The following is a 24113-nucleotide window of genomic DNA, read 5'->3' on the forward strand; positions in this document are numbered from 1 at the left end:
ATCATTAAAAAATGTAATTATTTTATTTCAGATGAATGAGGGAAATAAAGTGGCTGGAGTAGCATAAATATTTGCAAAATAGCAGCAAAAAATATTTTTTATTCAAATGGTTGGATGGAGTAAAAGTGGATAGAGTAGTGGAGCAACATAAAATGAAATAATAAAATAAAATAAAGGTAACTGCAAAAATAACATGTAAATGATATTTTAAAATAAAAATTATTTTAGTACAGATGAAGGAGGGATATAAAGTGACTGGAGTAAAGCAGCAAAATAATATATATAGCTAAAATAAAATAAAATAGAAAATAATTGCAAAAAAGAAAAAATCTATTTAAAAATAAAATATTTTTTATTCAAATGGTTGAGAGGAAAAAAGGTGGATAAAGTAGTAGTGCAACAAACAAAAAACAAAAAAATGTATTACAGATGAATGAGGGATATAAGTTGTACGAGTAAAGCAACAAAATTAATAAATAATAATAATAGCCTAATATATAAATATATAAAAAATTGGTAAATAAAAGAACATGAAGTAGAGTGACTATGCAGAGCGTCAAAAATAAAGACTGCATGTAGCCTATGCGTTGCATTGGGAGCTTCCAGACAGCTTCGTTAAGAAAGCTAGTTCTCAGATCAGCGACGCTGCAGTGAGTGCTGTGAACTGAAGAAGCTCTGAATTTACCGGGCAACGCTTCTCATCAGTGCGTCCAGCCAATGACCAAACGCGCTGGAGCAACAGCAGGAACTGCGCCCAACGTCACCAGCGCACTGAGCGCACTGAACGCACTGAACGCAGACCTCACCAACGCTCAGCTCGCAGCCTTCATCGGCCCGATAAGCGTTGACGGGCGAAGCAGGAGAGGAGAGATATGGAGGCACAGAAACTCTGACTTCCGAGGAATCTACACGCAGGGGCGGATGGACGTGAGATCGCTCTCCTAACAGGTATTTGTGCGCTTCGGTCTGGTGAGATCGCGCAGAGGTGTTTTGTGCCTGCGAATGTAGAGAGAGGATGTGCTGCTGTCCTGTATGAGGGCTGTTACAAACTGTAAGTTCACGAGAGAAAAGTCATTAATAAAAGCGTGCGAGACGTAGGCTACTTTGAGCTGACATTAAATGCCATTATATGGAAATTTGTTCTGTAACGTTACTTCCCTGTTAGATTCAGTAAACTGGAAATAACGCAGTTAAGCTGAGTGCTTTACGCAGGGTTAGGGACAGATGAAAGAAAGCTTTATTTTCCTGCTAGGTTTGACCTAATTCAGTCTTGTTTTGCACACTAATACATGTTTATCCCTGACTAGTGAATGGATGCATTCAAAAGAGCAGTTAAAATGTGTCTTGTTTATGAACTTGCACTTGTTTGAAAGACCTTAAAGATTTTGGTCATTGTTGTTTGTGACAATGGCACTGAGTTTTGATGGTGAGCTGCGCTCTTCCATCCGTCTCTTCCTGAAAGAGATCTCTATCTGAAGCCTAATATAAATACCAGTGAGGGAAAGGAGACGAGGCGAGGGAGGGACCTGAATTCAAATTTCAAGTTGTCTCTCGGCAAAGGGAAATGTAAATGATGAAAACAAATGATCTACCAGGGCGAATGACTCCCTGTTGCCGCTTGTTCCTCTCCGACTGACCTCAGTTTTCTTTGTATGGGCCAGCGGCACCATCATGCTCCCCCGTAGTATGAGAACATCTGGAGTCGAGCTGCCTGGAGTGGATTCGAGAGAAGTGCCTCTCATTGGGTATCGACCCCTACAGCCAGAGGTCGACGGACCTCCGGATCAGCTGTGGAAGGAGAATGAAAACAGGGATGCAGATCACACGCAGGTAAGCTGGCAACGATGTCATGATTCACTCCTTATCATCATTAATATATTATAATAATATAGTGAGGGATCAGGAGGGGATGTCACACCTTCGGAAGGATCTAATCAATACAGGAACATGTAAAAATGGACAGTAAGTACAGCTGCGTCTGTCTAACCTGCAGGGAGAATGTAAAATCAGTGCTTACTAAGAGGCCAATGTGCTTAGAAATGAAAAACAAAAGTGAAAAAAAGCTTGTGGTCAGTAAGTTTTTTTAAAGAAATACCAGAATACTTTTATTCAACAAGGATGTGACAGTATAAATTCAAATAAAATAAATTCAGCTTCAAATAAATGCTGTTCTTTTGAACGTTCTATGCATCAAGGAATCTTGAAATTATTACGGTTTCCACAAAAAAGTATTGAAGGTAAGGTAGACAATGTTTTTCTTTTCTTTTTTTTACTATGGCTGAATCTGAATATGCCTTCTTCCATACTATAAAGTAGGCAAACAAGTAATAAAAACTCGGTGAGTGTTTTAGCGCAATTTTCTCACCTCATGGGATCACAACACTAAGAGATAGTAAATCCTTTCCTGTTTTTTTTTTGTGCGTTCCCGAGATTAGACCTTCCTTAACATAATGCCGAAAACCCGAAGTCTCTAGGTGGTCTGGTTGAGGAGAAGATAGAAGTGCAAGATTGGTGCGCACAGACGCACAGAACAGAAATCATGAGTTAACAAGCGCAATTTCCGGGGGAAAATTGCGCTAAAAAGAGTATGTGAGCCAAGTAGTATGTCCGAATTCATAGTATTCATAAAACAGTATTATAAAATACCCAAATGACTTATTACTACTTCCGGCGTGATTCTGAAGTGTGCATACGATGGAAACTTTACTATCCCATGAGGCCACGGGAGAGAATTTGTGAATGGAGGTGAAGCAGCGCAACTGATGCCGTAGGTCACATGACAGTAACAACATGGCGGATGAAGTACGTCTGACATTCATTCATACTACACACATTCATACTGTATACTGTATATATACACTGCCCGGACAAAAAAGTCGCTATTTGGATTGCAATAGGCAAATGCTTAAGAGTCTATGATTTGATCATTATTGCAGTGATTATTATGTTTCTAGGAAGACACATCATGGCCATATTCCAAGATAACATCCCAAGATGTGTCTTCCTACATGGTTGTTTAAGAAACAAAAAGCTACACACTCCATCAATTAGGGTTTTGGCAAACATATAACATGCTAGAAACATAATAATCACTGCAAAAATTATCCAATCATAGACTCTTAAGCATTTGCCTAATTAAATCATCAAAAAAAAAAAAAAATTGTGTAAAAAGTAAGTTTCAAACCCAACGTAGTACCTACTATACAGTATGTGATTTTGGATGCGGCATATATCATTATCGTTACCGTTACAGTTATCGTCCTTGGTGTGAACAGGACTTTAGAGTGCATTTTAAATAACCGGTATTTTTTACACCCATATTTACACAAAAGGGGCATTTTAGTCAGCTTCCAGGACATTTTTGCATTTTAAAGTTCTGGTTAATTTTTAACCTTGGTTACAGCACATGAATACAACCAACAACAACATAATTACTACCAAAGTGAGACATATTTCTTGGACCAGGTCTTCCTCATTGGGTTTGCTTACCCGTACAATGGTTTCTATGCCTAAGAGAAGGGCACACATTCATCATACAGTACATATGTTTTGTCTTACTGAATGCATTGGTGTTTTGTGTCTTAGATCAGCTTTCGCTTGTGTATTAAACCTTGAAACAGGATATTTAGCTGAGTTGTGACCCTTTCACTTAGTGTTTTCATCTGAAGTGTTGAATGCTTGTTCTCATGAGACATATAATCATAAGGAAACTGAAGCTACAATTGGTTGGTTCTTAGTAAAGCTGCTTTTGGTCTGACTGAAGGAGACAGTAACAAGCTGCAAATGTTCGTTTAAAGGGGATCTGTTACAAAACTAACTGTGGTGATGTAAAGAGGCCAGGCTGAAAGTTAATAAAATCACTCATCTGGTGCTCTCCGATTGACCTGCTTTGTGTTTGTTTTAGCCTGAACAGTTGTGTTTTAGAAGTACTACGGGGTGGTGAGTTTCTTATCAGTCTAAGGCAAAAGCTCTCGTGCACAGCTGATTGTGACCCCACCTGGTATTCTCTCATGCTCTGTTTATACACCGTCAGCTGCTGCAGGCGGGTTTGAGATTACATAAGTAGCTTACATACATATCAAGTGTTTCCTTAAAACCACAGGAGCTTTCAAACCACTTATTATACACTTTATTAAAGGGGTCATGAATTGAGAAATCAGATTTCCCTTGATCTTTTGGATCTATAAAAATATCCTGCAAGTTTCAGAACTGAAAACTTCCTTGTTTGTTAAAAAACAGCTTTTATTGGAGCCGAGCTCAGAAAACGACTCGTTTCGGATTTTGTCACATTATTACATCATAGTGCGACGAAAGACCGCCTCTGCAGAGGAAGATCAACGCCTACTTCTACATCATTGCCACTTTAGCCCCGCCCACCAATTTGCACATGTCATGTAGTAGTAAATACGAGAAACACAGGAACACTCCAGCAACAAAACGATCGAGACGCCTCTGAGGATTACAAGACGTTTTGAAGTGGCCAGTTGTGGAAAAACACAGTGCCTTCCTTTTGATCCTAACATTAAGAAAGCGTGGATGAATTTTATTTTTTAACGAAGTTCCAGTCAGATCGCATCAGTAAGACACCGTTTCGTTTGTTCGCTTCATTTCACTGTGGATTCGTTTTTAAACAAGACACAGTTCGACGCAGGCTTTTCAGTGAGGCTGAAAATAAAAGATGATGCAGTGAAGACTACACTGGATCTGAAAGCAATTTCGCAACACAAGTGTGTGTAACAGTGTTTTACCATGCGTCACTATTGCTTTGTCTGATACAGAACGTTTGATATGTACTGAGTATTTATACTGTAGTGCTGCAGTTAAACGGTGTATAGTTGTGATTTGCTGTTCTTTAGTTTGCTTTATCATTTATGTGGTTAAAGAAAGCACGTAGAGAACGCTGCTTTTTCATTGTTTTGATCGAAGCCAATCGCTGTAATTCCGAATAAAAGCTTCAGTGAGTGAGATCCGTCTTGTCATCAGTAAGACATTATTACACGTTTCATTTTACTTAAAACATAATGATACTGCAAATGACAATGTTTACGTTTTTCATTTTATCGAAAGGATGAACTATGATTAGCCTACAATATAACAACGACAATGTGACAAACAATGGTAAATTCATTCATAATTCCGTAATAGTAATAGAGTTATTATTATTAGAAGTAATAGAATTATTAAATAAGTAATAGAATTATTATTATTATTATTCATAATAAATCAAATGATAACAATTATATGTAAAAAATAATGTGTGTGTATATATATATATATATAAAATAAATAAATAAACATGAATTAAGTAAACAGTGCTTTTTATTTCATTATTATTATTAAAATGACAACATAATTATATATGTAAATAAAATAATTACATAATTATATATAATTATATAATAACAAATAAAATAAACAGAATATATATAAATTGTATATAAATAAACAAATTAAGTAAATAGTGCTTTTTATTTCATTATCATCATCATCATCATCATTATTATTATTAAAAAACACAAGTAGTCTTCAAGCATTCTTTTCACAGCATTTAAATTATTAATATAAAAGTATATGTTTATTATTTATTTAATAATAATATTTTATTGTTATTTATTTTATATATTTTTATATATCAGGTCAAAGTAGAAAAAAACAGTGTTTTTTCTTTAATATAACTGAATGAACATACATACATACATACATACATATACATACACACATATATATATACATATATATACATATATATACATATATATATATACATACACATATATATATATATACATACACATATACATATATATATATATATACATATATATATATACATATATATATATATATATATATATATATATATACACACACATATACATATATATATATATACATATATATATATATATATATATATATATATATATATATATATATATATATATATATATGTATATGTACAGTATATATATGTATATGTGTGTATATATATATATATATATATATATATATATATAAAATTGTAGTATTGACTTGTATTGGGGAAACCCCAGTTGAGGAAATCAACAATCTATCATTGAAAAACCCATATTAATCAACAACAACTAATCTGAATATTGAGCATGTGTCTATGGTGGTCAAGGCCCTGGACTTTTTTCTTGTCACAACATCCTGAGTATTGACTAGAAATTACAACACCAAGGTAAAACTCATTCAACACTTGGGTTCCCCGGTCTAAAAACAGAAGCCCCGCTGGCTCATGCAGTTCACTGTAGTAACTTCCCTCCTGTACAGGTCACATGACCAGCTCACAGCTCTTTGGTAAATAATGCAAAAGTCCACTACGAATCACACTGGCTCTTTTGTAGAGACTTGCTCAGATGACACAAAAGCAAGGCCAGAGTATTCTCAACAGGATGAAACTAGATCCGGCCCTTTCTTGATTCTTTAATGACTGTGGCAGGATGCATATGTGTAGGTCAAAATGTGTTTGCAGTCATCACCGTGCAACTTCCTTGTGTGTGTGTGTATCTGGGTGTAACATAAAAACAGAGAGAAAGAGGGAGGGAGGGAGATACGTTGAGGGTGGAGAGCTAGGAGGGCTAGATAATTGTTTAGCTAAAAACAAACCTTATCTGACCCAGTTTGTCTACAGAGTGCTCATTATGTCCCCAGAATGGTGCACCGTGGGCCACACGAAGCACCGTGTGTCACGCAGAAACGGCTGCGGGGAAATGCCAGCACTGCATCGACCAAACCTCTCAACAACAGTGTGGAAATGATTGACTGATTTCCATTAAGCTGCATTGTGATCGTCAATGGCAAGTGCTCAGAGCCAGTCACGGTGTGATTTCCATTAGCAGAGAAAGAGGAAAAGTTGGTCGATGCAGTAATAGATGAGAACACAAGAAGAGGAGAGATAAAAGAGAGAGCGAGACGAGGTATTCATAAAGGAGGCAGAAACAATAGGTCTCTGTGAATGGCTCCCTTGTGATGTATTTACGATGCGTTTCAGTGAGAATGCAGCCGGCAGAGACTTATAAGGTTTTTAACGTCTGGGAGGTAGAGTCGCATTAGCAGGGGAGAACAGGGGCATTTTCATTCATAACTCACAGAATACTCCGAATATACCTGTCCTAAGGATGGCCCTGATTGCTATACTAATTAATATTCTTTCATTTTTTCCCTCATTTGTCAGTCAGGAATAATATGTTTTTAAAGCGAAAGTATTTAAAGGGATAGTTCACCCGAAAATGAACCGTATTAAGGACTCAAATACAGTATTGACAACCGTATTTTGCTGCATTATGAATGCTGACCTGTTTGTTACTAAAGACAATGTGTTTGTTTACTATTGCCTTCTGTTACAATTGGCCCAATCTCCCCTACTGAGGAACAGAGAGCATAGTAAACACAGAGCACTAGCAGCTGATATTGTCTCGGGAAATTCTATAGAGGTTTTCTTGTTCACCCTCCCGAGGCTAACGCTTGTGAATACAAAGACTAAAAGCGTTTGACGGGGAGAGTAAGAGTGTGTGGGGGGAGGAAGGGCAGCATGACATGACAGCATGTCCTGTTTCCTGTGTTTGTCCAGTTATTATGCACTTCCTGCTGCCCGAGAAAAGACATGGAAACTCAAAGCCGGTTTAACCTAAAGGCGAAACACAAAGTTTCCAAACGTACCCAAGAGTGAGTGTGGATTTCACAACATTATATTAACAGCTACTGTAAAAGTGTGTGTGTTAATGAGCTGATGAGGTTAATTCCAAACCTGACTCAGAGAGGATTGGTAAATGGTATCGAAATGGAGAAGTTTTGCACCTTGTGTTGCATATATCAAAGAAGGACTCAGTATAACAAAGCAAATACACCAACCTAATTATCTATGCAAAGGCAAGTATCACTATTATCATTGTGCCTCATTCACCTACAGCTTCCTAAGAATTTTCTTAACTTTGTACTTAATAAACTTCCTAAGAAATGTCTACGTCGGATTCATGACATTCTTAAACAACAGAATTGTTCACACCTGTGTTCTCACGTCTTTGTAATTGAAAGCGCGTGTCAGTTGTTCCTAATTAGCATAAGAAAATGCCCCCCAAAAATTCCCATATACTATGATTTTTTTTTTCAACAAATGATCAGAAATATATAACAGCAAAATACTATCGTTGTAAAATAAATTGACATGCAGCTCGTTCCATTTGTGCTACAAACGTGAATGATAACTAAAATGATGCTTCTACACAGAAACTAGTATATACATATAATACACAGAAATGTGTATATATATACACACACATATATTATATATATACATATATTATACATATATTAACTTTTGTTAGATGCGACTAATTGATTTGACAGCACCAATATATATATATATATATATATATATATATATATATATATATATATATACACATACACACACAGAGACTTTTATGTTAGATGCAATTATTCACGATTAATCGATTTGACAGCACTATCAGAAAGTTTAGATACGTTTACAAAAAAACAACAACATCCTAGTAACAAAATATGTTCAAATTTCTTAAAACACACTAGAACTGTCTAAAACACCTTAGAAACTGCAGAGCAATGCCTTGGCAACAACCCAGAATCCATAGCAACATGCTAGAAACCACTCAGAACACCTGCACCTGCATAGCAACACACTAAAACTATTTAAAACACCCTAGAAACTGCATAGCAATGCCTTGGCAACCACCCAGATTCTGAATGGTTTCTTGCATGTTGCTTTGAAGATTGCTATACATTCTGGGCAGTCGCCAGGGTGTTGCTATGCTACAAATTGCAAAGCAGCATCTTGGCAACCACCAATCCACATACAGTAGCAACATGCTAGAAACAACACAGAGCACTCTAGCAACTGCATAGCAACACACTACAACTACTTAAAAACCTCAGAAACTGCATAGCAATGCCTTAGCAACCGCCCAGATTCGGAGTGGATTTTAGCAGATTGCTATACGTTCTGGATGGTTTCCAAGGTGTTGCTATCCTACAAACTTCAGAGCAACACCTAGAAACTGCACAGCAACAATAAAAACCACTCATAAAACCCTAGCAATTGCATAGCAACACCCTGACAACCACACATAACACCATTAACTTTGTGACAGAGAGCTTTTCATGGGTTCTTCAGACAATTTAAATTAACTATATTATATAAACTATATATAACTACAAACTATATTAAATTTTTTTTGAATGAGATGGATCTTTCACCTTTTTAATCAAACACCCATACACAACAATTGCAGGGAAAAAAAGACAAAAAAAAAGACAAAAAAACCTAGATTGAGGTGATCTCAAGGGATTTGTTTCAGCCAAGTTTCAGTTCAGCTTAGACTAATATAACTGTATGTCTGTGGTTCACCTGTGGCAGTGGCTCACAGCATGGAACTCATCTGTTTCATTACATATAAACAACACTATAACATATAGAAAATGGGTTGTAATGAGCGTGGTCGATGCACATCGCCCTCAGGACTGCATAAAGTGTAACCAAAGCCCTTACACCTGCACAGCATGTCACCCTCTTTATGTCAATATGTGCTTTTGGCCGAGTATCCCTTTTAGATAAACAGGTGTTGCCTCGTGTTTTATTAGCAGGCATTTGTCATGTCACGCATTGCTTTTTAAAGAAGATCTCTTTTAAGATTAGGCGTAGAACGATGGCTGTTTTACATACAGCAGTAGACGCAAAGGTTGCCATTCTTGAAATCTGAAGCAATACAGTCGTTTGTATTTATTTACTCCGGCTTCATTCATTGCTTTAAACTTCGCCAAACAGGTTTATCAAGCATTTGTCTACATGTTTAACGAACAGCATGAGACCTGTCAGTCATATTTCCCCCCCAAATCAAAATAAGTACTCATATTTGCATAAAGAAAAGAAAACCTATTTTTAGGATAATTTAGATATTTTTTTGTACATTATTTGCATGACAAAAGGACATTAATGTATTATATTTTTTCATATCATATTACATATTTTATTTATATTATTTTTTTAAATAATTATAATTATTTTTCCCCAAAATCAAAATAAGGACTTATATTACTTATGTGCATAAAGTTTTGTGTGTGTATATATGAAGAGTTCAGATGCAAAAACCTCTAAATGCCATCTGAAATTTTCTTCTAGAATGATCATTTTTATCAAGCTCGTATATTTAAGTTCAATAATTTCACTTAAATAGCAATTCATTCCATAAAATAAACCATATTATATAATGTCAACAAAAAAAATAATAATGCAAAAAATATTAATGGTCCTATAATAGACTTAAGTTCTGATTTTGATTTTGATTTTGATTTTGATTTTGGGGTGAAATATGACCCAGAGGTTTTGTGATTCACCCCTGAATGAATGGAGGAGGAAGAGAGATATTGTGGTGCGAGTCTGTAACAGGAGTGCCCTTGTGACGTGTGTGTGTGCGTGTGTGTGTAGAGGGGGTTGGCCTAGCGACAAGCTCAGGTGTGTGTTTGAACGGCTCCATAACAGAGAGAGTGAGACTGGAGCGGGGAAGATAGATTGACTAAGAATCTCACCGAATGAAATCAACACCTATCTAAGAACAGAAGCTAGAAAAACAGATTAAATCGAACAGATGAAAAGGCCCGAAGGAAATGCAGTTTTCCGGCAAACTCTAAAGATTTCAAGGAAGTTGGCAAATTTCTGCCTGTCTGGACTTGCTGAGTTGAAGGTAGCATGTTTCCTTGTGTTGTTTTTCAATTTGTGGCACACACAACACTGAATGATTTTGAGCAAGAGAACTGGAACGGTGGTAATGATGTTTGGTTTGCTTAGGGTTATGGCTTTCTTTAAGTATCTTGTGTGCTTTGAAACAATTTAGCATTTAATGCACAGGCACAATAGCTGCTTTTTTGAGTAAAGATCTTAAATTTGTATTCAAATTGAACATTGATCTTAGAAAGTTATCAATGTGTGTCAGTCTTCCGCAAAGCATGTGGACGTCTCAGACACTTACTCATAACCTTGTCACTGGGTTTGTTTTTGGCCGTTGCCTCATGCATTTTTCATGTCGGAAAATCTCGGTCAGATGAGTTGACTAAATCAAAAGCATTCGAATACACACGTCAGTTTAAGGGCTGCATGTTGAGGCAGAAGTTTGCATGAAGAGATTTCACTCCTACATTAAGTTTTTATTGGAGGTAACATGTAAATGTGGTGCCTTAGAGCATTTAGGGTTTAAATGTCAAACCAGACACATTGGCCATTCATGCTTACCTTGCTTTGTATGCAGCCGTTGTAAGAATAGAAAGTGGAGCTTTGGCTGTAGCTAATAGCACAGCTGAATAACTGGGCTGATATTTAGCCATTTCAAAATGAGGTTGAGTGCATCCTGACCAGCTCAACCAATGGTGTTAGTTTGGGGTGGGACAATCTATTTGTTCAACCAATGGGAGATGTGGGGAGTTGTTCTGGAAACCTGTAGGAAAACAATCAGTTTTCACACTTGTAATTTATGTGATTGTTTAATATCAATAATTAATTTTGCTACATGTTTGCATTTCCAGTCTAAACAGTGTTTAAATTCAAAATCTATGATGCACTTACATTTTCTGTCTGTGTTCTATTAGGGGGATCCATCCTCAATGAAGACCACATGGTACTGTCCACTGGACCTGGTGAGACTATTTTTTTTTTCAATTTTTCAATTTTTTTTTTTTGGTTAGCTGTTCACATTGTTTAAAAAAATAAATAAAAATTGGCCAATATCAGATTCAAGTGTGAATTGATCACAGACCCGCACACCCGCATGCGCAAGAGAACAATAACATGATGGCGCATAGCACTCATGTCGTAACGTAGCCTAAGATAAAAAATTAAAAAAAATTATACTTTTATTTAGCAAAGATGCATTAAATTGCTCAAAAGTGACAGTAAAAAAAAATACTTAAAAATGCTGTTATTGTGAATGTTCTATTTATTGAAGAATCATGGTTTCCACAAAATTATGAAGCAATACAACTGTTTTCAACATTGATAATGATAAGACATGTTTCTTAAGCAGCAAATCAGCATTTCTGAAGAATCATGTGGCACTGAAGACTGGAGTAATGATGCTGAAAATTCAGCTTTGCATCACAGGAATAAATTACATTTCAAAATATATTCAAATAGAAAACAGCTAATTTTGTAATAATATTTTACAATATAAGAAACTTCTTTCAAAAACATTAAAAATTTTTACCAAGCCCAAACTTCTGGAAGTGATATGTCTGTGCAATAATGATTATTGATTACTTTTGGATTACAGTTGTGTATTAATTTAAATAGTTTTTTTCCACACCAGGATATTAGTATTTGGTATTACAGTAACTTATTGCAGATTAAAATGGGAAGCAAAAACAAAACAAATTGTGATTGATCAGTGAAGTGGACAAGTCTTGGCCAAAATAGCAGACTTTAAAGGAACCGTATGTAAGAAATGTATTTCAATTAATCATAAAATGGCCTTGATATGTCACTAGACATTAAGAAATCATGTTAATTTCAAATACTTATATCACTGACAACAGTAGTCCGACCAGGATATTGTCATTTAAAAGTGATAGTTGCAGCCCTCAACTGATGTTGATGTTGTCATGTTGTGTTTTGGCCTGATGCTCCACCCTCCACCTATCTACCAATCACGAAGTCAGTAGTGCATCTGGGTTGCCAGCTCTGCTCTAGTTACCACAGCTGCAGCTACAAACGAGTCAGATAAAAAATGTCTAACGTTACAAAACCTAAAAGACCTCGTTATGAATCCGAAATACGTTGGGACAAAGTCCAAAATAAAACAAGGATTTGTATAGGAGACTCGTCACTTGCCATTGGAAGCTCCTTGTAGCAGCCTACGTTCCTGCTGGATCCTGCAGCCTATCTGGCAACCTCGAGTCAGGGCTGGGGGAGGGGATACACCGGTCTACAGTAATTTGAAAGCGATTGCAGTACCAGTTTTGGCCACAATCTTACATACGGTTCCTTTAATCAAAAGTTTGGCTATACAAGACAAATAATTATTGCAAGGAGCACACAATAAGTTTTTATTAATATGACCCAGAGTAAGGCTCTTAACCCCAAGATCTTCTTATAAGTGTACTGGAAGTCACTTTGGATAAAAAATATCAGGAAAATGACTGTTTACTTACTCTGATCTCTCTCTGGTTCAGTCCACTGTGTCTGAAATGAAGGAAGACGGTATCATCTACACTGTGGTGGTCAAACAAGGGCGCGATTCCCCCACCGTCCCACGGGTAAGTCCCATCTTCCTGAGTGAGGCTCAATGCTGTGTCATCCAGAAGTTCTGTCCTGACGTCTTCACCCCTCTCTTCCCAGTCCACAGCGTCCCGTTCTCAGCACATCAAAGCAGGGACAGAGGAAAAGCTGGTCCTCCATCTCCTTCATTCCTTCTCCATGGGCGACTCCTCCTTCATCTCCATCTTCTTCTCCACCTATCGCACCTTCACCTCCACCCAGAGAGTGCTGGAAATCCTGATTGACAGGTAAAGCACCTGTATAGTTAGAGAAATAGTTATAAAGTCATTGTCTTTCATATATCAAATACTGATGATACATTTGCAATGACAATTGGGGATATTCAATTCAGAAACATATACAGTAAACATAAAACTAAGATCAGTTGTGTGATCCTTTCTTGTTTTGTAATGTCTCGCAGCATTAGTCATGTCTTGTCAAGTGTTTTATTGTCATTACGCTACTGCGAATGGGGAAGAAACGAGACACAGTGTCTCTGAACAGCATAGTGCAAACATAAACATATACCCTAAAATATATAGACTAAAATGCATGTTTGAGAAGTTTTAACTGAAAGCAACTTGCACTGGCATATCTTAAAATATGTCTGTGCCATTGATTGTCTCAAGATGCACACCAGTAATTTTTTTATAGGCATGTTTGTAAAAGCTACTTAAATGCCCTAATTGAACTAACGCCCGTTTCACACATACTCCGTTTGCAGTGCGTCTGCGGTGTGTATTTTTTTCTGCACCCATGTTAACAGGTTAGAGCTTTCACACTGTACACGGATGCAGTCCGTCGATCCGTTCCAGTTGCGGTGCGTATACAGCAGTGCAGCGATCGTTTCCGTACCGAGTCTATTTTTTGCTGTGCTGCAAACGCTGAATTAAAGTGACAACGCATGGTTCGTGTTTAAAATGCACACAGATTGACATGAAAATGTAATAATTTCACCATAAATGCATTTAATTAAATACAATGCAGGCTAGTAATCTTACCATGAATGCATTTAATTAAATAGTACCATTTTTCACAGTCATCTTTTTATTTTAAGACGAGGTAAAGCAAGGAAAACTACAATTTACTTCAACATGGCAACATAACGACACTCGTCTCATTCGTGGAGGTGGAAAAACAAGTTAGTTGTGACATGCAAGACTTTGTATAACGATTTAAATAGAAAAGGTATGAATCTGCTGTTTTTGTAAATTAAGTTTTAATTTAAAATGTATGCAATTTTAATATAAGTAGCTACATGGTTCAATATTTGACCACTGCTTGAGCAACTTAATATATAATCTAGAAGTAATGTATTGAATAATACGTTGTGTTACGACCTCTCATAAAAATATCAACTCTGAGAGAAGAGATCCTAAACAAGAACAAGTAAACGGCGGAATCAGTGCAATTATTTATTTACTCACTCACAACAGACGAACAATAATAACGAACATTCCATCCAGTGAACGAAATATAACAGCACGGACAACAACTAGCCTAACAAAGAAAACTAAAATAGAATTCTAAAGACAATTGTTTGATCTGTCGACGCTTCTTTCTCCTCCTCGTTGGCATTTATATTAGTCAGCTCAAAAAGATAGAGCGACGCCAAGACAGACAAGGGAGGATGTGTACAAAGAGAATCCTAAAACTTTTTTAATAAAAATAATGAGTAGGTCTATGTGTTTGTGGCTACAGCCGCGGATCAGTTCCGCACTGCAAACGCAGCATATGTGAAAGCACTATTGCGCGTGCTGCTCCTGCACCGCATACGCACTGCAACACGGACCGCACACGCACTGCACACGGAGTATGTGTGAAACGGGCGTAAGGCCTAATCCTGGCTTTAAGGGATAGTTCACTTTGAAATTAAATTTTGGTATGTTTTAGCTTACCTCAAGGGCATCCAAGATGTAGGTGTCTTTTTTTCCGCAGTAGTTTCAATTTTGATATTTTTAGGTCAAACCGTTCTTGTCTGTCAGTCGTATAATGCATAGATATATACACTAGATGTCGCCTTGTCTACGGCAGTTCATTGGAACGAATGTCTTTAAGGCGACATCTAGTGTATATATCTATGCACCAGTCTGCGTACACGTCACACACCAGGATGCGCGCGCGCCCTCAGATCACTTGGACGCGGCTGTGTTCAAGAGGTAACAACGATATAAATACTGTTCGTTTTCTCACACAAACCGCTCGTTTCGTGTCTTAGGCCATCAATGTGTACTTACGATGGGGAATTGTTTAATTTGGACGATGGGGAATTGTTTTAATTTGGACTCTGTGCATGCTCTTTGAGACAGTGACCACAGACCTGCATTATACGACTGACAGGCAAGAACGGTTTGACCTAAAAATATCAAAATTGAAACTACTGCGGGAAAAAAGACACCTACATCTTGGATGCCCTTGAGGTAAGCTAAACATACCAAAATTTAATTTCAAAGTGAACTATCCCTTTAATCTAAGCCCTGTCTGTGAAACCGGGCCTTACTGTATGTCTTACAAGACATAACATATAGCATTGAATTTTGAATAAATTAACTGATTCATTTGAATGATTGATCACTCAAAAATGTTCACTGACTGAAGTCCATTTACAGCATTTTTATGCATCACAATGTTTTCAACGTTTTTCTAAAAGTATAATGCTGAATATTGTTATACTGGTAAAAAATGGATAAAAGAAAATCATCAAATATAATCCTTTGTGTTCATTTAGTGAAAAACAGTGTGGAAAACATGCCTTCTTAATGTTTACTATTTCATTAAACATTTTGCATCTCAACAGTGACTAATATTACACACACACACACACACGCACGCACGCACGCACACATCAACTATCATCAACATACTCAAAAATTTTGAGATTGTTGAGCAATATCACCCAACCTTATGTACAACCCCATTTCTAGAAAGTTGGGACAATTTTTAAAATGCAATAAAATCAATTATCTGGGATTTGTCCATTCTCTTGAAACTTTATTTGCTGACGAAAGTACAAAGAAAAAATTTCCAATGTTTTCAATGACCAACTTGAATGTATTTTGTAAATATTAACAAATTTTGATTTAGAAATTTCTTGATCTTATTGCATTTTACAAAATTGTCCAACTTTTCTGGAAATGCTGTTGTACAATATCACACAATTTGCAATAATATTAATGTACCAATTATTTTCAGTAATAACTGACTGTACATTAACCCTTAATTTTCATATGAACTATTTTCTAGGTTGGGAAATCCTCCTGGTGAGAACAAAAGTAACACTCGTCAAATGTTCAACAAGTATGTACTACTGAACACATCAAGCTATAAACAGAAATGAATGATAGCCGGTTATGACTGTATTGTGATAGTAAAGTTACAGTATTTATGGGCATTTGCTGTGTTCAGGGCGGTGTGTACGGTGTTCAGCACATGGCTGAGTGACTATCCCGAGGACTTCCGCTCTCTGAGCGATCCCTCCTGCCTGCAGCGGATCGGCCCCCTGCTTCCAGAAGACTCCTCAGGGGCGGAAATCAGGGGCCGACTGCTGAGGATAACAGAGGAGCTGAGAGAGAAAACACTGCTGTCTGGCTCACTCTCAGGTCAGGATATTTGGCTCTTTGACAAAGGCAGTCCTTCACCGTTTGTTTGTGCGCTTGTGACAGACAGTGCAGGTTATTGTGTCACTTGCAGCATCACAAGCTTGTCAGTCTCACTGTAAAACCACCTGTTGCAACCTGTCACAAGAACATGGATTTCGTACCTCATATTTTCATTTTGGTGGCAGGAATGTATCACTACATGAAGTTTTGAAATGAGGGGGAAAATGACGCCAACAATGAGATTTTCCTTAGTATGCAATTCTTAGATTTGATTGACATAATTTGAATAATAATTTGAATGTCAAACTAGATTTTTTTTGACAACAAGTGTTCAAATGCTCATGGAAAACCTGGAAATCTTGGAATTTTAAAATTGTTAGTGAAAATTCATGGAAATTAATACAATCCTAAAAAGTCAGGGACATTTCTATAGTCAAACTCATTATAATATTCTTCACTGGCTAGAAATTGTTCAATACAATTTTTAAAAACATTGCAGTTGCAGTTTTAAACAATGAATTTTGTAAGCTTAAAACAGTTGGCAAAGGTTTGGGTTGGTAAAATTAATGTGTTCTTGTATGCCAACCAAGGCTGCATTTATTTGATTAATAATACAGTAAAAACAGTAATATTTTGAAATATTATTTCAATTTAAAATTTCTATTCTAATATATTTAATGTCTGTGATGCAAAGCTGTATTTTCAGCATCATTACTCCAGCCTTCAGTGTCTCGTGATCCTTCAGAAATCATCATAATATGCTGATTTGCTGCTGAAGAAACATTTCTTATTATTACTAATGTAGAAAACAGTTATTTTTGTGGAAACCTTGATTTTTTGCAGGAATCTTTGTTAAATCGAAAGTTCAAAAGAATAGCATTTATTTGAAATAGAAATCTTTTGTGGCATACAAGTCTTTACTGTCACTTTTGACCAATTTAATGCATCTTTGCTGAATAAAAGAATTAATTTAAAAAAAAATAAAAAATCTCTCTGAACCCAAACTTTTTTTTTTTTATTTACTTTTTTCCATTTAGAAGCACATTTGCCTCTTAGCAAGCATTTCTGTTGAACTCTGACTGCTGGTTAGACAGACACAGCAGTTCTTATTGTCCACTTTGTCATATTCATTTCATACCGTATTGATCTTCTACAGATCCTACCAAAGGCGTGACATCTCCTCCTGATCCCTCGGAGTTTGATGCCACCAGCATCCTGGGGTTTCCATCCAGTGTGATCGCAGAACAGCTGACCAGGATTGAGACAGTAAGTCTGATCATACCACTCACAAACGTTACCTTTACAATCTGTGGAAAAGACCAGTGATTAGTTTGATACTAGAAATAATTATTTAAAGTAAAATGTTCCACAGCTTTCCACACTTTTTGAGGGCTTTGAACATCTTAGACCTGTCTGTAATATCCTTAAATGAAATCCTTTTGTTTTTCCTTAAGGATCTGTTTCTAAAGCTGGTTCCCTATCACTGTCTGGGGTCTCTATGGTCTCAGAGAGATAAGAAGGGCCAAGAAGGAGCGTGCTGGTCGGTCAGAGCCACTATCAAGCAGTTTAATCGCTTAACTAATGCTGTCACAGCCTCGTCCTTGTGGAACACGGGTCTGAAGAGCCAACAGAGAGCAAGACTGCTGGAGAAATGGATCAGTGTTGCAGAAGTAAGAGTAGTTTAACTGTAAACTCAGACACAGACACTGATGATGTCATCAGCCAGGATAAATGACTCACTTGTGTGTGGTTTGTTTCCCAAACAGGCCTGCAGAACCAGGAAAAACTTCTCCTCACTGTATGCCATTCTATCAGCACTGCAGAGTAACCCAATCCACAGACTGAGAAAGACCTGGCATGAGACAGACAGGTATGCGTTTACTTCTTGATGCATTAAAGGGATATTATTGAATATATATACAAAAATATGTTCTGACATGTTTGAAATACATTTTAAAATATACAAAAAGGTAAAAAAAAATGTCTTTTTCCTTTTCTTTTTCCTAATCTCTTGCCCCTTTTTTACATTTTAAAATAGATTTAGGCATTTGAAGATTTAAGCTAAATAGATTTTTAATTTGAAACTGTGTATATATATAAAAAAATGTGTTGATGTATAGGATTGCAAGTGCATTACAATTACAAGCTTTTTTTTACAAATTATTTTCTATGGTAACATTTTAGTTGTATTTAATCTGGAATATTCCTTTAATCCATAAAGTCATGGTTACAGTTATAATTCCCATTTGCATTGAAACGCAAGACATGATGCATGGTATTAGGGCTGTCAAACGATTAATCGCGATTAATCGCATCCAAAATAAAAGTTTGTGTTTACATAATTTATGTCTGTGTATGGAGTATAATTATTTTCTATATATAAATACACACACATGCATATATATATTTAAGAAAATGTGTTTTTTATATATAAAATATTTATATATAATATAAATTCTATATAATATAAATATATATACACAGTATATACATGCAAATATTTCTTAAATATAAACATGCATGTGTGTGTATTTATATATAGAAAATAATTATACACCGTACACACACATGTATTATGTAAAAACAAACTTTTATTTTGGATGCGATTAATCGCGATTAATCGCGATTAATCGTTTGACAGCCCTACATGGTATATGAGAATGTTGCATACTTTTTAACAATAGCAGCACAGAGAAACCTAAAGTCTGTTTCTCTATGATGACAGAGAAGCTGTGAAGAGATACGAGGAACTTTCTGACATCTTCTCAGAGAAAGACAACTACTCCCAGAGCCGCGAGCTGCTCAAAGAGGTTAGTCACACCACGACACAAAGCAGCCAATTCAAACAGCGTTTTCGCTAATGTTATTAGAGAGCGTGGCGATGCATTGATGGGAAAATATCAGGCCAATCGATGTTCTGGGCTTCATCGCCGTAGAGAACGGCATCAATTTAGCATGGCCTGAAGGGAGGAACTGATGACATGAAAAGAACGAGTAATCACAGATTCAGTGTGAGGTTGTCTTTTATGCACTGTGCTTGTTGTGTAATTCAACAACATGCCTGATTTAAATGCATCATACAGAGACATTTTGCAAACATAGGAACCGAACTGAGTTTAATTGAATTATTTATGCCTCTGTAACAACATGCACGACATTCATTTTCATTCTACAGGAGGGGACTTCCAAATTTGCAAACCATGACACTAAAATGAACAACAGGAGATTTACAGGGGTAAGCATCCTTAAATAAAGCACACACACATTATGCTTCCTCTTTAGCATAATCAAATATACTTAAAGCTGCAGTCCGTATCTTTTTTGGGTTAAAAATTATCCAAAATACATTTTTGAGCAAATACATAACCTAGCCAGTGTTCAAAACTATCTGCTTGCCTTAGCTCGATTCAAAACGGTAAGCTTGTAATAATGTTTTTAATTCCAGTGGTAATGGTGGAATTCTGCGGGAAATTTGAGCATGTCTTTGCGTCATTACGTCACATCTATGCACATAAAGAAGAGTCTCAGCTAGTAGGCTATATTGAGTGTGAGGATGTTGGAGGTGGAGATTTATAGCCTTTTCTCACAGCACTTGATATAAATAAACTTAGCAATTTGATGGCGGATCCAGAAAGGTTCAAACGACAATCATCAGTGACAACTGGAGATTCACCCGTTGTAAAATGCAAAAGACTTCGGACATCGGAGTGGCTACAGAAAAAAAGAGACTGCAACCGGGCCCATGCGAAAACAAGCATAATATTGGAAGGCCGATAAATGTAGTCACGCAGTTCTGATGTTGTTAACATTAAAGTATAATTTGCACGGTTTGACGTGATATGATAAGCGATCGTTAGATTTAATCAGCGCGATTTACTGCAATGCTTTTTTTTCCTTAGTTGGTCAGAACAAAAGTGGATGTTACTTGTTCAGACGACATTTTCCGGTGAAAATTCTTATGTTGGTCATACTTCCAAAAAGTAGAATCTGTGATTGCGAATGACAATATCCACACCGGCGCTGTGACTGACAGCCGCACATTCTCCTCAAAACATCGGATTCATCTGCGCTGTGCCGTGCCGAGGCACAACCCACGTAAAGTTGATAATTCCGCGAATAACTGCAATTGCAGATTTCGGACAGAGATGGCGACAAAGAGGAAAAACTACAGACTGCAGCTTTAATATTATCACAGTGTCATCTGCCGTTTATAATCTTTGATGTATACTGAAACAAATCCGCTCCTGAATGCTGTATTTCTTTTGTAGTCGTGTGCTCAGGGAACTGTGCCATACCTGGGTATCTTCCTCAGAGATCTCACCATGCTGGACACTGCAGTCAAAGACAGATTGGAGGTGATGTATAGTTCTTTGCCATATATAGCACAGTTAACAGAAAAATACAAAATAGACAGCATCAGCAGCACATCCAGCTGTAAAGTATAAAAATAGCAGTGGTTTCACAATGTTAGTCAAAAGTCATCTGGTAGAATCGAGATGTGTCAAAACAAAACTAAGTCAACTGTGCATAAGCCAAAGCAGGTCATAATGTGTGAACCAACATTTACTCTCTTGCAGAACGGCTTCATTAACTTTGATAAAAGACGAAGGGTGAGTTTATGGACATTATATACTTGATTATCATTTATTTGTGGTTTTAAAAAAGTTAAAAAGGTATTAACATCACATTCTCTTATTTTAGGAGTTTGAAGTCATTGCTCAAATTCGCCTCCTTCAGTCCTCATGTAAAAACAGCATTTTCAGAACGGATGAGACGTTTGTTCAGTGGTATCACAGCGTACCCTCTCTACGTGAAGAGGAAAGGTCAGTGATACTTCTGTAACTCTATGCTTAACGTCTCAGAAACACACTGTTTGGCCATATGATGTTGACCATGTGTTTTTTTTAAATAGCTACAAGCTGTCCAATCAGATTGAAGTACCGGGCGAGCCGAGTCCTGGGCGTGGCTCGAACCCTACAGTGATCATCACACAGCATCCTGAGTAAGAACATCATGTTCAGTAAACTAATGTCCTACATTAACAACCACACAGCATTTGTTACTGTAGAGTCCAAAATTAGTGTTTTCCGTTCAAAATAAAAAAAATGTGCCCAAAGTGCTGTAAAATTACAAGATAATATATTGTACAAAATGGTTTCATTTTCTTATTATAAAATATTTTGATATGTATGTATATATATATATATATATATATATATATATATATATATATATATATATATATTGATATTGATATTTTAAGATGACAAATTCATTTGCACCACAATACAGTATAGTTTGTTTGGACACAGAAATGCCACAGAATTGCCAAAGAAATGGGAAAAATTAAATTTTCTATACACAATTATGTGTATGGTAGCTGCATATTATTATTTGCATTCAGCGTTGTTGTTTTTTCTCTGCTGAAAATGTATGCAACAAATTTGTTGGTCATTTTTAGAAAACACTACTATATTCTGTAGAATGACATGCATTTTTATTATTTTACTAAATAAATCCTGGGCTTTTTTCTTTTCTTTTTTTTTCTTTTTTTTATAACTATTCATGACAATCTTCCTGTAGGCTATTCTGAGGATCAAGCTCAGTCCCTGACATGCACACACAGACGTTTCTTTCATGAGCTCTTAAGCACCGTGATGCTGCTCGAGTCGAACGAAATGAAGTTTTAAAGCAGGACAAAGACACACTTATCGTCTGCAGTTAGCGTGTGACTTCAAAGCTACTGCTGATTTTGAGTTTTGTATTTATACTCCAGGTTACAGTCAGTTCAGAAAGAATCAATGCCATAAGCAGCACGTGGCAAAGAGCCTCCCGACTGAATACAGTTTGTGACAAGATCGTTCTTTTCTCCCGTTACAGTGCTCTCTCAGCCGTGGCAAATACAACAATGGATGCTGATGGCATATTTGACATCCAATCTCCTGTCAATCACCTGCTCTCTAAGCTTTGCAAGGTAAGGGCGAATAAAGAGCTTTATTTTGATTACTTCGCAGTAATGGGCCTTTAAAAGCCCGGCTTCCAAAGTGTTATCAGCAACTTTGAGATATTTATTATTTGAGAGCCCACAGAGGCTCTTTATAGCATTTTAAAATTGCTTTTGGGAATTGATCCATGACAACCTTTCATTATGTGCACTTTACATGAATGTTGTGAAAATTCACACTATTAGACAAAAGGTTGGACGCATTTGACTGAATTTGTGTTTCTCATGATCCAAATACATTTTAATTTGAAGGCTTATGCTTAGCTTTTTTCCGTATTTTTTTGTTGTTGTTTTTTTTTCAGAAATGTTTTATTTTATGAGCTAACAAGCTTTCATTAGACTTTTATTCTATTATTCCAAAATGAGGAAAATATTATTGATAAACAATCTTTAGGTGTCTGACTTTTTACTGGTAGTGTGGAACTAATAATTTTTGTATATGGATCCTTTTTATATCTCAAACTCACCTTTTAAGACCAATATTCTAGCTTTTGACATCAGAAATAGTTCGCCTAAAAATAAAAATCTGTCATCATCATGAGCGCCGCTCCAAACCTGTAAATCTTTCTTCTGTGGAGCAGAAAAACAGATGTTTAGCAAAATGTGTGAGCTTTAAGAATATGTTTGAGCACATATGAGATTCAACAACAAAACAGATGAAATAATAACCCATATACATCAGACCCTTTCGCATTACTGTCTTTAATGCTAAATTAAAAAAAAAAAGGAAAAAATGTTCAAATTGAACAGATAGTGAAACTAAAGTGCTTCTCCTCATGCGCGAAAATGAAAACAACGGCGCAGTGTTTAAAGATTATTTCCGATGACTGACATCACAGAATTTACCGGTATTTTGGAGCTGATGTGTGAATGGTCTCTTAATGGTAAAAAGCTAGAACGCCTTTGCTTGTGTGAACAGCATATTTGTGTATTTGCCGGTAAAGTCATTCTGGTAATTTTATGAAAATGAATGAAAAGACACATGTGGCCTATTTTGATTTAAAAAGGTTCCTAGTTTTGTTTTTGAGGTCTCCTACATTAGGTTTACGTGCATCCGAGGTTAAAAAACAACAAAAAGAAAAACACTTTAATTTTCCCATAATATACATTGCAGCATCACCTCTATCCTCACAGTGTCTGAAACGGTTCAATGAAGGATTCGGCCTCTCTAAACCCCTCCTTTCCGAGAGCCTGATTGGTCAGATGGCCC

General features: G+C 36.4%; 1 protein-coding gene across 5 annotated transcripts in view; it reads left to right on the forward strand.

Moving 5' to 3' along the window:
* The first annotated feature begins 765 nt into the window (after positions 1-765).
* rgl2 (ral guanine nucleotide dissociation stimulator-like 2) overlaps positions 766-24113 on the forward strand; it is a 28078-nt gene continuing 4730 nt past the window's right edge. For 2 of the 5 annotated variants that reach the window (XM_081388439.1, XM_081388441.1), the window contains exons 1-17: positions 766-948; positions 1662-1830; positions 11638-11685; positions 13216-13299; positions 13382-13548; positions 16544-16597; positions 16706-16899; positions 18056-18165; positions 18354-18569; positions 18666-18769; positions 19625-19709; positions 20075-20134; positions 21168-21254; positions 21477-21509; positions 21601-21722; positions 21812-21901; positions 22780-22873. In XM_081388439.1, the coding sequence (XP_081244565.1) occupies positions 1672-1830; positions 11638-11685; positions 13216-13299; positions 13382-13548; positions 16544-16597; positions 16706-16899; positions 18056-18165; positions 18354-18569; positions 18666-18769; positions 19625-19709; positions 20075-20134; positions 21168-21254; positions 21477-21509; positions 21601-21722; positions 21812-21901; positions 22780-22873 (1707 nt within the window). In that variant the 5' untranslated portion in view covers positions 766-948; positions 1662-1671. Of the gene's footprint in view, positions 1052-1661; positions 1831-10456; positions 10740-11637; positions 11686-13215; positions 13300-13381; positions 13549-16543; positions 16598-16705; positions 16900-18055; positions 18166-18353; positions 18570-18665; positions 18770-19624; positions 19710-20074; positions 20135-21167; positions 21255-21476; positions 21510-21600; positions 21723-21811; positions 21902-22779; positions 22874-24113 lie in introns of those variants that run through there. The other 3 variants (XM_081388440.1, XM_081388438.1, XM_081388442.1) reach the window with 3 other exon arrangements.

Source organism: Scardinius erythrophthalmus (genome assembly GCF_964197995.2).
Source record: "Scardinius erythrophthalmus genome assembly, chromosome: 16".
Taxonomy (NCBI): domain Eukaryota; kingdom Metazoa; phylum Chordata; class Actinopteri; order Cypriniformes; family Leuciscidae; genus Scardinius; species Scardinius erythrophthalmus.